This window comes from Lactuca virosa, chromosome 4, assembly GCF_052849685.1.
Source record: "Lactuca virosa cultivar CGN04683 chromosome 4, Lactuca_virosa_CGN04683_v6, whole genome shotgun sequence".
NCBI classification, from domain to species: domain Eukaryota; kingdom Viridiplantae; phylum Streptophyta; class Magnoliopsida; order Asterales; family Asteraceae; genus Lactuca; species Lactuca virosa.
Window position 1 is genome coordinate 487895066 of NC_136429.1, and position 14289 is coordinate 487909354.

Here is a 14289-nt window from a genome sequence, read left to right on the forward strand (position 1 = left end):
TTTTTAAATGTATTAAGTATTATAATACACTATAAAGTTTATACTTTATACTAGGATAGGATACCCGATACCATTGACCATTTGACATTTGGCGTTTGCCCTAAATAATCTCAGTATCTCACAAACAAAATCGAATAAGCCCTTTGTCGCTATCCCCTCTGTGATGAATGACAGAACGAACTCACGAAGAATGGCGACACGAATGATTAAATCATTATCGAACGACGTCGACGCATGAACGGACACATAATGCAGTAGGGAATAGATTTGCTGCGATCCAACCTACGAACACACGAACTAAAATAGAATAATAGTTGAAAATACATATAAAAATATTAATTATATACAAAATCATCGCCTTAAATAACCTTTTATAAATGTTCAAGGTTAAGAAACACTTAGGCTTTTATGTATTGTGTGGTGGCCGCTACACCCACACGCAAGCTCCTCATCCACTAATAGCCGGCCACCTAAACTCCACAAATTCCCTTTCAAGATAATGCTCGACGTAACCACCGCATCATTTTCCAGTAGCGACTCCTTTCTCCGTCATCCTCTCCCTGTCAAACCTAAATGCACACTATTTAACCGCTGATCCTCGTATTACAATGGCGGTTCTTCCGGTACTAAGATCATGCAACTACCACCAGAGAAATTCCGCCACCAATTTCAGTTTCACCGGAGATTTGAAGCGCAAGCTACTAAAGCAAAATTGGCGGAAGAGCAAACACCAATTGTTATCAGATTCACGAAACCGATGGAGATTTGAGTGCAAAGTGTCGAATGCTTCAACTTACTCTTCGCGAATGGCTACAGATATTTATCTCTATGAAACCCCTAACGTAATCAATACTACTTCTGTGTCAGATATTCATATGATTTCGTGTGATTAGAGGTAGAAATTGATTTTTGTTGTGGTTGATACACGATACAGGCATCGTTCGATCAGTATTTGGAGGATAAACCCAGAGTTTTCAAAGCAATTTTTCCTGATAAGCGTAGAAGCCAACAACTAAATGACGTATGTATCTGTCTACTTTACCAAATTACATGTTCATCAAGCTATAATTTTGTTATGCTTATTCTCTTCCTATCTGAACCTGAATTTCATCAATCATCAATGATAATATGATATCAGTTCTGAATTTGATTGAATGTTTGCTCAATGAATTGGTTAATATGCTTCAACTTTCCTGTTTTGTAGGAAGAATGGAGAGTACATATGTTGCCTATACAATTTCTTTTCTTGACATGTAATCCAGTTATTGACATGCGGTTGAGATGTAAAACAAACGGATACGATTACCCGCCTGGAGTTCCACCCCAAGTCACCAAAGTTCTTGATCTTGACATTGTAAGTTTTTGCAGATGAATCTTTTTTGGGACTGTTTGATATGCCTCTTACTGAATCCGACTCAATCAGACTGTTTAATAACACACTTAAAAGCCTCTGACTCAGTCTTGGCTCCTCTGATATGTCTCTTACTCAGTAGATTTAGGATTGTGTTGACTGTGTTTGACATGTTGGTTATAAAATATAAATTAATTTGAATCTTAGATAAGGTGGGAGCTTCATGGGCTAGAAGATATTGTGAAGCCATCTGAATTTTCGCTTGGTGTGAAAGGGGCATTGTATCCTTTTAGACAAGGAAACCTAAGTCGACTAAAAGGTCAACTCACGTTGACCATAACTTTTGAATTACCTCCCGTGCTTGGTTTGATCCCCGAAGATGTTCGCCGAGATGTTGCTCAAACGGTTAGACCTTAAACATGATACACCAATAGCAACCTACTTTACAATTTTTTTTACCAATAATAGCATTGTACTTTTATTTTTACTAATAATAGCAAACATACTTACATTTTTCCTACTTATGTGAAAAATTTGTTCTTTACTTGTTACATGTTGCTATTATAAGTAAAGAAATGTAAGTGCGCTCCTATTACAAAATAGGATGGTAAGTATGTTGTTTTGTATAAAGAAAATGTAGATTTGTTGTTATTGGTAAAATAATGTAAGTAAGTTGCTATTATGTGTAAAAAATGTAAGTATGTCTTTTATTGTATAATGAATGTTTTGGTGATAGGTGTTGACACGATTGGTGGAGAACATGAAGGATAAAGTGAATGGTAGTTTGCTTGCCGATTATAGCAAATTCAAGAACGAACAAATGAGGAAATTAGTATAAACTATGCGCGTTTGATAATTGTACATTTGATAATTGTACATTGCAAATTGATCGAGCTTCACCATTCTTTTTGTAGAGATACTTGTGTATAAAACACAATTAAAATGTCAAGAGTTGTTAATTGTATAAACTATGCACTTTTGATAATTGTACATTGCAAATTGATCGAGCTTCGCCATTCTTTTTGTAGAGATACTTGTGTATAAAACACAATTAAAATGTCAAGAAAGAGTTGTTAATTGATTTTTTAAGGGAGTTTAATAAAATAGAGAATGATGGTTCAATTTAACACAAGTAAGAGTAGCTTTCATTGTACATTCTAAGTAGTAGCTTTTTCACTTCTTTTAGGGAAACATAGCCCTAAACAGCTTGTCCAATCCAATGTAACAAAACTAAGCCATAGTGATATGTTAACAAGAACTTCCATTATGAAAAACCGATAAGAAATACAAGAGTGTAAAAGGCATAAAAGTTGATTTTTTTTTTTTTTTTTTTTGGATTTTCATGTTTTGAATAGAAATTAAATATCACAAATCCACAAGGAAGAGCACACATGCAAGAATAACAAAAGCCAACAAATGAGTTGGGAAACACTCTTGAGTATCAAATAAAATAAAATAGCTTTACTTGAAATTGAGAATCTACTTCCTCAATTTGAAGTAGAGGATCAAGACGATGGCAATAACAAGAACCGCAACTATGGACCCGATTATGTACTTATTCCTGCTCATCCTTCGCGACATGTTGGTCATGATTTTTTTGCTTTTGCCTATGTTGTCATCAACTCCATGAAGCTAAATATCAGAATGGCAATATCGTAAATATATCATATGTCAAAATAGGTAAAATAATTAAAAAAAACAACAAAATTAGCCATAAATGAAACGCGTCCAACAACTTAAGAGTATCCATAGGTATTGACCTCTTGTATAACTTTTTTGCTTTGCCACATCATATTTTCAACTTAATTTATTTAACAAAAACTTATCATCATAAAAGTTCACCAATCATTGCCCACTTTAAAAAACTTTTTTTTAGAAATAATTAATTTACCCTCATCTTTGTGAAATGTTTTATAAAGCTCCCTCATCTAATTTGTTACTTTTAAGTAGGTTTAATATTTTTTGACATACAATCACCAACAATATCTCGTTTGATACTTAGATAACATAAAATGCAATAAGCAAACGAAACTAACAGGAAAATTATGTTAGGTAATTTCTTTAAATAAAAAAAAATGATAAATTTATTATGTACATAGTTATAAAATTATTATATAGCCGTTGCAAATTTAACAAAGGGCCTTTGGCTTAGTAGTATCAAGGTGTGTTGTTAAGGTGTCCCTCCCCAAATGATTGATTGTTCAAGTCCTGTGGTGGACAGAAGTGTAGATTTACAAGTAGGATCAGTGTGTGTGTGTGTGTTTTCCGTTCTAAAAAAATATAGCCATTTCAAATTTAATATTTAATACTGAAGATTAAAACGAAACAAATTAATTAGTCAAAAAATAATAAAGTTTTAAGAATTAAATATAATCGTATGAAGGGGGTTAATAAATGACCGCAATTTTTAAGAGTTAAATACAATTAGGCCATTTAATTTTTCGTTAACCGATGTCTGAATAGATGATATATAAAAAATATTTGAGAAAATGACAGCATACTTGTGGGAAATGGAAAGAAAAAATAAATGAGGGCAATTTTAAAAAGTTTGAGACTTGATGGGAAAAGCCTCATTTCCTTGATTCTCTCTCTATTAAGTCATTCTTTCTACATTAAGTTAAAAAAATGAACACCAATATATAGCTTATCGGAGCACAAACTTAATCGGTGTTGTTGATGCCAATTTAGAGTTTTAGAAAAAAAATGATAAAAAAAATAATAATCATAAAGTTAATTATTTATGAGACACATGTGTTTGTATCTATGTGTAATTATTACATATCATTTATTCCAAAATTTGTCCCATTGTCTTGTAGGCTAGCCTCTGTTTTGGAGAGGGTATAGAACCTTAAATTATTTACCTATCACAAATACAGGGAGCTTCATGTTGTTGATGAATATGTGAAAACTGTGAATTTGTTTATCTTATTTGTTGATGAATGTGGTTAAATTGTTCAAATTGATTGTTGATAAATATAATCATATTTATCAACACATGTTAACATAATAGTTTTATGAATCAGTTTAGGAATGTGTTCAAATTGCTTCTAACTTGTTATGTTGGTGTCTTAAACAAGGGTAAAATGGTCATTTTTACTCATGTAAATACTGTTAAAAGACATACCGTTCCATGGGCATGCAAGAGAGACTGTCGTTGTTGATTTAAATCTTGAAGAATTGAAACCCCAAGCTCTTCAGTTTCCAGCATTGTCCTTCTACTGTCTCTTACTCTACCACTTGTTTTATTCAATCTCTCTGTTGACATAAGAAGTCTTGCTTTTTGATCTGCTGAAACCTGTGACATCAGCAATTTGTAAGGCTTTAATGCAACAAATACCAACCTACATTTTTCATTACTTTGTTGAATGTTGATTATAGCATCCTACTTTTTTAATAAGTCCTACATCTCGATTATATTAAAGGGTCATGTTCCATTTTAAAACAGATGTAGTTTTTAAAGGAAATTTTTAATTTCAACTAAATAATAGCAAAAACTTGCATACCGATGATGCATCTGCCATTCCTGATTCCAACAACTCATCTCTTGCAGCTTGATTTAAGTTGTTTGATGCAAGTCGTTTAACTTCACTCTTCAAATTATTCAGATCAGATTTGTATTCCCTTAGTTTAGCAAGGAGCACAGCTTTCACATTTGGCTGCAAGCTTCTTGCCTCTAGATCCATTTTGCGTATCTGAAGCAATATAAAAAGATAACTTTAATCTGTAATGTGTGTTTGAAAAACTATTTCGCAACAATAACATGCAAATATGATACCAGAGCTTCAGCTTGTTCGAGTCCAGCTGTTATTTCAGAAATTTTCTGCTTCTTTTGCTCTGCAATTCAACAATGAAATTGAAATCAACACATATGAAGCAAAAGTGAAACCGACTTTAATGTGTGGAAGCCATGGGATATTGAAGAGTAGAGAAAGAAAATAGGAAACAAGCAACAGTAGTTACAAATATGAGAATAAATGAACAAAATTTATCCTTCTCTCCTTGTGTTATCTAACCAGTAGTTGCAAAGAATAGAGTTCTCCAGAGGAAGAACAATAGATTATGTCGCTTCTAAAAAAAATTCAATCAAGAGGCCAGTTGATGCTGAAGAAATCTAATTTGGTACGTATATCAACATAACTGGTGAGGAAGTTGAAAATTATGTTACATCATGATTCGAAGAATCCAGAACATGCCTAAGTGCATTATATCAACGCCAAATACATAATTGGGAAAGAAATTGTGAATCGGGTTAGGGTTTTGGCTCACCTCCATCGAGAAGACTAGCCGATGTACACTTCTTCGACAATCCAGCCGAAAGCTCGCAGTATTGGCGTTCGTAACCTTCAAATACATCACTCATCTCCTCGGCAGCAAATCTTCAATTCACGTAAACGGAATCAAACAAGAATTACACTAATTGAAAAGGCAAACGGATAAATATCAAATCTCACTTTACCTGTTAATCAATATTATAATCAGCGGATCGATTTTGATCGAGTCACGTATATGATCAACTACCAAAGCATAATTAGTACAAATAAGACGTACCTTACACTCGACGAAGAACTGAGAAATCAGATGATCGGGAAAATTAGACGGATTCTGGCAGTGGATCTAATGTTAAATTTGATTGCCGGTGACTTGCCGACTCGGATGGATGATTTGAATTCTTCGGTATGTCTTCTTGTTCGAATGAAGGAAGGAAAGAAAAAAATAAGGGATAAGTTACACGGCCTAAGATACTTTTTGAAATGTCCTAGTCCTTATTCTTTTTTTTTTTAAATAAACTCTTATACTTTATTTTTTGTAACAATGTAATCCTTGTGACCGGCTATACCCGGTATACCGGTCATATACGGATTTTCTTTTAGGGAAAATGACTTGATAGGATAACATACTTTTTGAATTGTACATATTTAGTCCTTATTCTTTTTTTTTTGTAAAATAAACCCTTATACTTTATTAATATGTACATATTATGTCCTTTTCACCGGATTCTACAGGTTTTGCTGATGTGGAAGCACAAGTGGCACTAAATAGCAATTAATTAGCTTAGTCACCGGAGGTGGGTGATTCTCCAGCAACAGGAAAAGGGCGGCGACCCTTCTCTTTCTCGTCTCTCTTCCTTCCGGTCGAACAGCAACAGCCAAACACCCTTTACCTGTTGTGTTTCTCCGATCTGTCTCTCTTTGCCTCCATCTTTGAGATATGTTGCCAGAAAAAGAAGAAAGAATCGACGAGGGGGCTACCAGAGTAGCTCCTCACCGCCAACTACCGTCTCTACTTCCTCCTGCCTCTCCCTTCGACCTTGTTGTTTTTGCCATCATTCCTCCTTGCTACCAGTGATGTGTAGGAACACACAAAGGAGTCGCCGGAGATCGGGGTTCTCCCTCTTTTTCATGATGAATAAAAGTTGGAAAAATCTCGTTGTGGATATGTGGATGCCACCTGGGTATTTCATTTCAACAAAATAAAAGAAAGGAAAAATGACTTGATAGGGTAAGATACTTTTTGAAATGTACACATTTAGTCCTTATTCTTTTTTTTTTTCTAAAATAAACCCTTCCACGTCAGCAAAACCTGTAGAATCCGGTGAAAAGGACCTAATGTGTACATATTAATAAAGTATAAGGGTTTATTTTACAAAAAAAAAAAATAAGAACTAAATGTGTACATTTCAAAAAGTATCTTACCCTATCAAGTCATTATCCCAAAAAATAATTAAAAGATGATGGTAATAGAAGAAATGATGATGGTAAAACGACCGCTAGGTGACAGTGTAATCCGTAAAAGCCTTGCAACGTGGTTATTTAGTTCCGGAGTTTAACAAAACAAAAGAATAAAAACAGAAAAAAAAAAGTCATCAGAAAAAAGAAGAGAAATGAAAAAAAAAACAAAAGAAAGAAGTGGAAGGAAAATGAATCATTTTGTTATTTCTTTCCAAATTCTCCCAAATCGGAAGGAAAGTTAGGAGGGAAAGTGATCCTCCCATTTCCCTCCAATTTCTTCCACTTCCCTCCTTTAATGAAACTCGGGAACACCAATTTCTTTTATTTTCTTCTCATTTCCACTCATTTCCTTTCCTTTCTCACGTAAAGTTGAACTCGGAAACGGGTATTCAATTTTTTACTAACAAATTGAAAAATTACTTTAATATATATAAATTTTGTATAATAAAAAAATTGCTTTAATATAATATAAAATCATGTTTTTTTTATTATTTGAGAATGACTTATAGAATAATTTTTTTTACTTAAAAAGTTTTTTTTGCTGGAAGGTCATAATCTTTAAAAAAAATAAAAATAATAAATAAAAAAACATTGGAAATGCTTTGAATGCAAGAAAAAAAACTCATGTCTCCTTCTTTGCCTTAACCATGTTTCCTTCTGCTCATTCTCGCCTCCATCAAACATCACTACCATCTTCGACTTCAACCCTTAGACACATTGTTGCCCTCTTCGACTTTGCACAGTGTTGACGCCAACCTCACACATCATCGCCACCCCTATCGTACAGTGTCGCCGTCGTCACACACCACCAACCTCCGACCTCCATCTTGAGAACACGCCCTCGCTGGACCTCATCATCATTACCATTGTCAGACGTCACCATTGTCGTTGCCTTTGTCCTCACCAACTTTGAAATCTTTGGTAAGAAGCTTTTCTCGATATCTTAAATTGATTTTCTTTCTTTCCTAAATCGAAGTATTTCTCTTTTCTGAACTTCGGAGTTTATGTTTTGATTGTTTAGTGAAAACAATTTTTCAATTGTTTGGTTTTCTTTTTTCTATGAACCGGGTTGATTTAAAGAAAAATGAATTTAGATTAAGTAAGAAGAATTGATTTCTTACATTCTCTTATTATTGAAAGATAGCTAAGAGTATTTATACATGAGATAAGCTTAAGCAGCAAGCAAAGAACTAGACAAATAAAGAAACTAAATAAAAGGAATAAAAGGAAACTCCTTTAGTAAAAATAATACTTTAGTCCCCATTTTGTTCAAAACTTGTATTTATGGTTAGTTTTTGGTAAAAATAACATTTTTAACCCATTTTTGTCAAAAATATCATTTTTGGCTTGATTTTTGTGAAAATATACATTTTTCTGATTTTTGACTTTTCTGACCCGGTTGTTGCAAAATTTGTAGAAAAATCATCGTAAGTCGAAATTTGGATCCGTAAACTCTGGAAGTTTGGAAAATATTACCATTAAGGGGGTCAAAACAGTTCGAGATTGGCCTAAAACTTTTCTGTCAAAAGCTGATTTTTGAGCATAAGTCATTCATGTTTGTTCACAACACTTGTTTTTGCTATTTTAAGTGTATAAATCCCAGATCTACAAGTTTACATGTATTATATGTGATAACACATATTTTTCTCAAGGTTCTTATGAAGATCCAAGTGGTAAACTCCATATTCTTAACATATTCTTAGACTTATGAAGTAAGCAACTCATAATCACCAAATGATTCAAGAAAACAGACATAATCATGAATATACACATAGATCTACACAAAGCAACTTGTATTCTCCCCCAAAACCAAGTAAGAATCGAAAATAGGGGGTATGAACTCACCTTGTTTGAAGATTTCGGTTTTTGATGAAGAAATGAGGAGATCTCGACTTTAGCAAGCCTCTTGAGGAGGTTTTTGAACTTGGATGGTTCTAATGAACATGATCCACAAAATATGGTGGTAAGAGGAGATTTTTGAAGACATCAAGAAGTTAAATCCTAGATCTAAGTAAGAACTTACCAAAGTTAATGATCTTGAAGAAGAATCTCTTGAAGATGCACTATTCACGAAAATTTGCAAGGAGAAGTGAGGGAGTATTTTCTTGAGAGTTCTAGAGAGAACTTTTGATGTGGAATGAAGTTGGAGAAATGGCCTTAGGCCGTGAGTTTTAAGGAGGAAAGGAAGAGAGGTTTAAGTGGTAATTGCATGATGGTTACACAACTTGAGCATTGATATTTGTTGGCTAAATAGCATGGATATCCTTTAAGCAATAGTGAGGTGTCAAGTTCCAAATTAACCACACATTATCTCTTTTTTTTTTAGATGGGCTGAGAGTTTAGGTTAGGAGCAAGGAATTAAGGTAATTTGGGCCTTCTCTTAACTTGATCGAATTTATGAAGCCCAATAATAAATTTTCGGCCCATTGGGCCCTTAAGTGTGTTCACGGCCCAAATGGCATAAATGGATGGGTTTAATGGTCCATTAGGGTTAATTGGAGTTGTTATCGCCCAATAGGCCCATTAAAGGTAAACAAATTTATTTTAGGCCCATTATGGCCCAAAATGTTAAGTTTCATGAAGGTGGGTCCAATTAGAGCCCATTTAGGGTTCCTAGGCCCAAGATGGTGAAGTTGGAGATTTATTGGTCCATTAGACCCAATAAGAGAATCCTAGTCAATAATGAACTTGAGTCGGGATTTCTAGGCTTTCCAACCCTTATTTGAACATATGAGATGTATTTGAACGAGAATAGAGTATAGTATTCACTTAGAGTACAAGTCATTACACTAGGTGAATGATTGCATGAGAGTAGAATTTCCTAGCAAAAATGCTAGTTTAGACATCATCCCCCTGTTAGAGGGAATTTCGTCCTGAAATTCTTTCGAAATGTAGGATCATGAATGAGGGAATAGGTGAGGGTACTTCTGCTTCATCTGTTCTTCGCGTTCCCATGTGAATTCCGGTCCACGCTTTGCGTTCCATCGAACCTTCACAATTGGAATATGACTTTGCTTCGTACGCTTCACTTCCCTATCCATTATCTCGACTGGTTCTTCGACGAACAGGAGATTCTAGTTGATTTCGATTTCTTTTAGAGGAATGGCAAGATTTTCATCAGATAAGCATTTCTTTAATTTCGAGATGTGAAACACGGGGTATACGTTGCTGAGCTCCGAAGGTAGCTGCAACTTATAAGCTACTGGACCAATTCTGGCAAGAATCTCAAATGGTCCAATATAGCGCGGGTTTAGTTTTCCCCTTTTTCCCAAAACGGATCATCCCTTTCCAGGGGGAGACTTTTAGTAGCACCCGATCTCCGACTTGGAATTCCAGCGGTTTTTGTCATTTGTCAGCATAACTCTTCTGTCTGTCTCGTGATGCTTGAAGTCAAGTTCTGATTTGGATTATCTTCTCTGTCGTTTCGCGAATGGTTTCTGGTCCCGTGAGAGTACTGGCGAGTGATCTGCATTTACGACCATAAAGAGCCTCGAAAGGGGCAACCTTGATGCTCGTGCGATAGCTGTTATCGTATGAGAATTCAATCAAGGGCAACCGGGTATCCCATGACTCACTGAATTCAAACACCCAGGCTCAGAGCATGACTTCGAGAGTTTTATCCATCCATGCAGTGCTTCCTTCGTGATATTCTTCGACTTTGATGCTTTCAAGGCCGGTCGTAGGTGTTGACAGTGTTTTGTTCTTGCTTCGTGAGCAGATGAGTATGTTATTGATGAAAATAATGAAAAGGCTGACTAGAAATGGTTGGGAAAACTCGGTTCGTAGGGTCCATGAATACCGTGGGGGCATTCGATGGACTAAAAGGGCATAACAACGAATTCGTAATGATCGTATCGAGTTCGGAAAGAGGTTTTTGGAATGTCCTCTTCTCGGACTCGAAGTTGATGATAACCGGTTCTTAGATCTATTTTAGAGAAATAACTAGCTCCTTGGAGCTGGCCAAATAGGTCATCAATCCGAGGAAGTGGGTATCGGTTTTTGATAGTGAGCTTATTCAATTCCCTAAAATCGATGCACATTCTGAAGGATCTGTCTTCTTGATGAACAAGACTGGAGCTCTCCAGGGTGAAAAGCTTGGTCTGATGAATCCTTTGCTCAACAATTTTCTTAATTGACTGGATAACTCCTGAACTTCGGTGGGAGCTAACCTGTAGGGTGAATTGGCAATTGATGTGGCTCCTGTTATTAGGTCGATTCGAAATTCGACCCGTCTTTCTGGAGGTATTCCCGGAAGGTCTTCAAGAAATACATCCGGAAAATCGCAGGCCACTGGGATGTCTTTAATGTTGATTTTCCTTCTTTGGCTTTATCTACAACATGGGCGAGGAACACATAGTTCTTCTTGTGCAGGCACTTCTGTGCCTTGATGCACGAAATGAGACGAAGATTAGCGCCAGGTTTATCACCATAGGTTATTAGGGTTTTGTGATTGGGGAGGTGAAGGCGAACGACCTTCTCGCAACACATAATATCAGCATGGTGGGGCTTAACCAATCCATGCCGATTATCACATTAAAACTCCTAATATTTACTGGCATCAAGTCTATTGAAATTAAAGGTTGTTTAGTGTTAAGGTGCACCCTACATAAATATCTTTGGTTGATTCGGTTTTCCCATTAGTCATCTCCACCGTTAAGGCTTAGTTTAGCCTCTGGGGTTGTTGTTTTAGTAAGTGTTTGAATATGTTACTAATGAAGCTTCACTCAGCTTCACTCAGCTTCACTATTGAATAAGAGGTAAGCGAAAGAGTTGTTAAGTGGGAACATACCGGGAACAACCGTTGGGTCTTGGACCGCTTCGCCTTGACCCAAGGTTAGGACCCTTCCTGATCCTCTTCCTCCTTGATTGTTAGTCTTGGGGCAAATGCGCTTGAAGTGACCGGTTCCTCCACACCCATAGCAGGTGTGACTGGTACCAGCATTGGTGTTGTTGTTAAGGTTGTTGCGATTGCTGTTGTTTTTGTTTGGCTGATGATTCTGTCGTGGATGAGTTCTACAATATTTGGTGGTGTGACTCTTTCGGTTGCATCTCTTACAATACAGCTCCCGGCAGGCTCCCTTATGACGGAAATTGCACTGGTTGCACTTTGGAAGGCTTCCAGCATATGATCTCGCTGGTGTTGATGTAGTAGGTATCATGGTCACATGGACAGCAACAACATGTTGCTTCTTCGAGGACCCTTGAGTTGGCTGTCCCTTTCTCTTACTCCCATACTTTCGCTTCCTGCTCTTAAGCTTGGGGTTTGGAGTGCCTTGATGAGCTGTCACTCGTTTGTTTCCGTGCTCTTTTCTTCGGCTGGAGTTGTCGATGTTATTTTCACCTCTGTTGGTGTTGTTTGCGTTGAGTTGTGCCATAGCAGCGGTTACCGCAGCTGTTACAGCAACTTGGAATGTAGCAGAGTCTATCTGCAGGATTGGTGTCTCACGGGCGCGCTTGTTATTTCTGCGGGGTGCCATTTTCTGCTGCATGATGATGAGCAAGATCGTTAGTGGCGATGGTCATTTCTAATTGTACTCTATAACTTTCGCGTTTTTTCGTATGATTCTAAATGTTCTAACCTACATCCCCATGATGTATATATGGTGGTGAGTAATAGTAGATCCTGTACGAATATTAAGTCTATCTCTAGAGTACATGGATTGTTTTGGTTCCGAGATCCTTGAGTATCTAGCGGTTTCAGGGGTTCGGTTGTGCATATAAGTGAATTCGTGCAATAGCATGAAACAAGGAAAACACATAATTGCTTCATTAGTAAATTCCATCTTAACACGCAAAAGAGAATCATAACAAGTAGTAGTGGGGGGGGGGAAAGCTGATCCTAATCGTCGTGGAAAGTGCCTGGTGGTGGTTCTGATGATGTGGATGCACCCCGGAGACGAGCTACTTGTCACCCGGTGTCTTGTAGTCGTGCTTCCCAAACTGACTGTCTCGCTTGGAAGTCTCCGATCACTTCCTGTGTTTGTCTCTCATCTCTATCAACAGTAGCCCACATTTGGTCCGTTTGATTTGGGGTGTCCTGAGCTTGGTTGTCAATATCTCGGGTGCGCCGGACCATGTCTGAGAGGGCCCGGTCGGATGGTCCTCCATGACTAAGATCGAAAAGACCTCGGTTCATACCATAGGGCGGTTGCATCCCCTGTTGGCGACTCTATCTCCAATATCGTGTGCTCATGGGGCGTGGGGCCATCGGGGCCCATACGATAAGCTGGTGCTCTGGCCACGTATGGAGGATTGATGACCTCGGACTCTACATCCGAGTCATCATCGTCATTGCCCTCGAGCTCTTCCTCTTCGAGGTCCACCACTGGCTCGGCGGGTCCATCTGCAGGTTCTACTTCATGTTCCTACTCTGGTTCTTCCTCCGAGTCTCCTTCTGGGTCTTCCTCTGGGTCAACCTCTCTGCCTTCCCCTGACTAGGGAGATATGGGTCTCCTGGCTAATGGTACCCGACCATAGTGTCTTCACGAAGTTGTATAAATACTAGAAACAAATAGCACACCAAATACTCGTATAGTATTTTAATTTTGTTTAGGTTTGGTTCTATAAGCCCTTTGGATAATTAGGTGGTAAGTTTTTGATTCATTGTCCATCACGATTACTCCCGAACACATGTTGGTCGTATTTTGAATGAATGTAGTTGATCAGGCTACATTCACCCCCAATACGACTACATAACTGCCCGAGTTTAATAGCGATGTTCAAATCCTCCAAAGACTTTTACTGTTCTTGTTGTGTTATTACTCTAAAATGCACACATAGGTATGTATTTTAATTATTATGTTCAGAATTGTTTAGTCCCATTGTATTTATAGTTGCATATCCTGTATGATTAGATATGCTAGTTCACTATAAACAATGCTCTGATACCAATATGTCACACCCCCGAACCAGACGGCGGAAACGTCCGGGGGCTTGAGCGTGACTTCATTGTTGTAGTATTATTACAGAGTATATAATTGAAACATAACATCATCATCACACATGTAATATAACAACATTCATAGTTTACATTGAGTATTGTAATTGAATATTACATGCCAAATAGTTAAAGTATGATGAAACAAAATATAACTAAACATCCGTTAGTTTGTTCAGCCCAACCTTCTTCAACGGTTTCCTGAGAATACAAGTTAATTTAAAAAGATCAACATAAAAATGTTGGTGAGTTCATAAGCATGTTTGTGAAAA

General features: G+C 36.9%; 2 protein-coding genes across 3 annotated transcripts; one reads left to right on the forward strand and one right to left on the reverse strand.

The window, feature by feature from the left end:
• Positions 1–442: 442 nt before the first annotated feature.
• LOC145109260 (uncharacterized) lies at positions 443–2362 on the forward strand. Its single transcript, XM_079046400.1, has 5 exons — positions 443–842; positions 935–1021; positions 1205–1354; positions 1559–1756; positions 2088–2362. The coding sequence occupies exons 1-5, from the start codon at positions 609–611 to the stop codon at positions 2187–2189; spliced, it is 771 nt and encodes a 256-aa protein (XP_078902526.1). The 5' UTR covers positions 443–608; the 3' UTR covers positions 2190–2362.
• Positions 2363–2595: 233 nt separating this feature from the next.
• Positions 2596–6089, reverse strand: LOC145109261 (vesicle transport v-SNARE 11-like). 2 transcript variants are annotated; one of them, XM_079046401.1, is made up of 6 exons: positions 5900–6089; positions 5618–5727; positions 5127–5185; positions 4855–5043; positions 4476–4646; positions 2596–2983 (listed from the first exon to the last, which is right to left on the reverse strand). In XM_079046401.1, exons 2-6 carry the CDS (start codon positions 5709–5711, stop codon positions 2831–2833), a joined length of 666 nt encoding a protein of 221 aa, XP_078902527.1. In that variant the 5' UTR covers positions 5712–5727; positions 5900–6089; the 3' UTR covers positions 2596–2830. The 2 variants fall into 2 exon arrangements, with proteins under 2 accessions (XP_078902527.1, XP_078902528.1); XM_079046402.1 differs by having other exon boundaries at positions 5618–5764.
• Positions 6090–14289: the final 8200 nt, after the last annotated feature.

What these genes read in the sequence shown, in the direction of transcription:
- LOC145109260 (XM_079046400.1), top strand. Translation starts at nt 609, where the DNA reads ATGGCGGTTCTTCCGGTACTAAGATCATGCAACTACCACCAGAGAAAT. An exon ending in ATCTCTATGAAACCCCTAAC is followed by an intron (nt 843 to 934) that starts GTAATCAATACT and finishes TACACGATACAG; the next exon opens with GCATCGTTCGATCAGTATTT. An exon ending in AAGTTCTTGATCTTGACATT is followed by an intron (nt 1,355 to 1,558) that starts GTAAGTTTTTGC and finishes TTTGAATCTTAG; the next exon opens with ATAAGGTGGGAGCTTCATGG.
- LOC145109261 (XM_079046401.1), bottom strand. Translation starts at nt 5,711, where the DNA reads ATGAGTGATGTATTTGAAGGTTACGAACGCCAATACTGCGAGCTTTCG. An exon ending in GGCTAGTCTTCTCGATGGAG is followed by an intron (nt 5,186 to 5,617) that starts GTGAGCCAAAAC and finishes GTTGAATTGCAG; the next exon opens with AGCAAAAGAAGCAGAAAATT. An exon ending in TCTTGCATGCCCATGGAACG is followed by an intron (nt 2,984 to 4,475) that starts GTATGTCTTTTA and finishes TCTGATATTTAG; the next exon opens with CTTCATGGAGTTGATGACAA.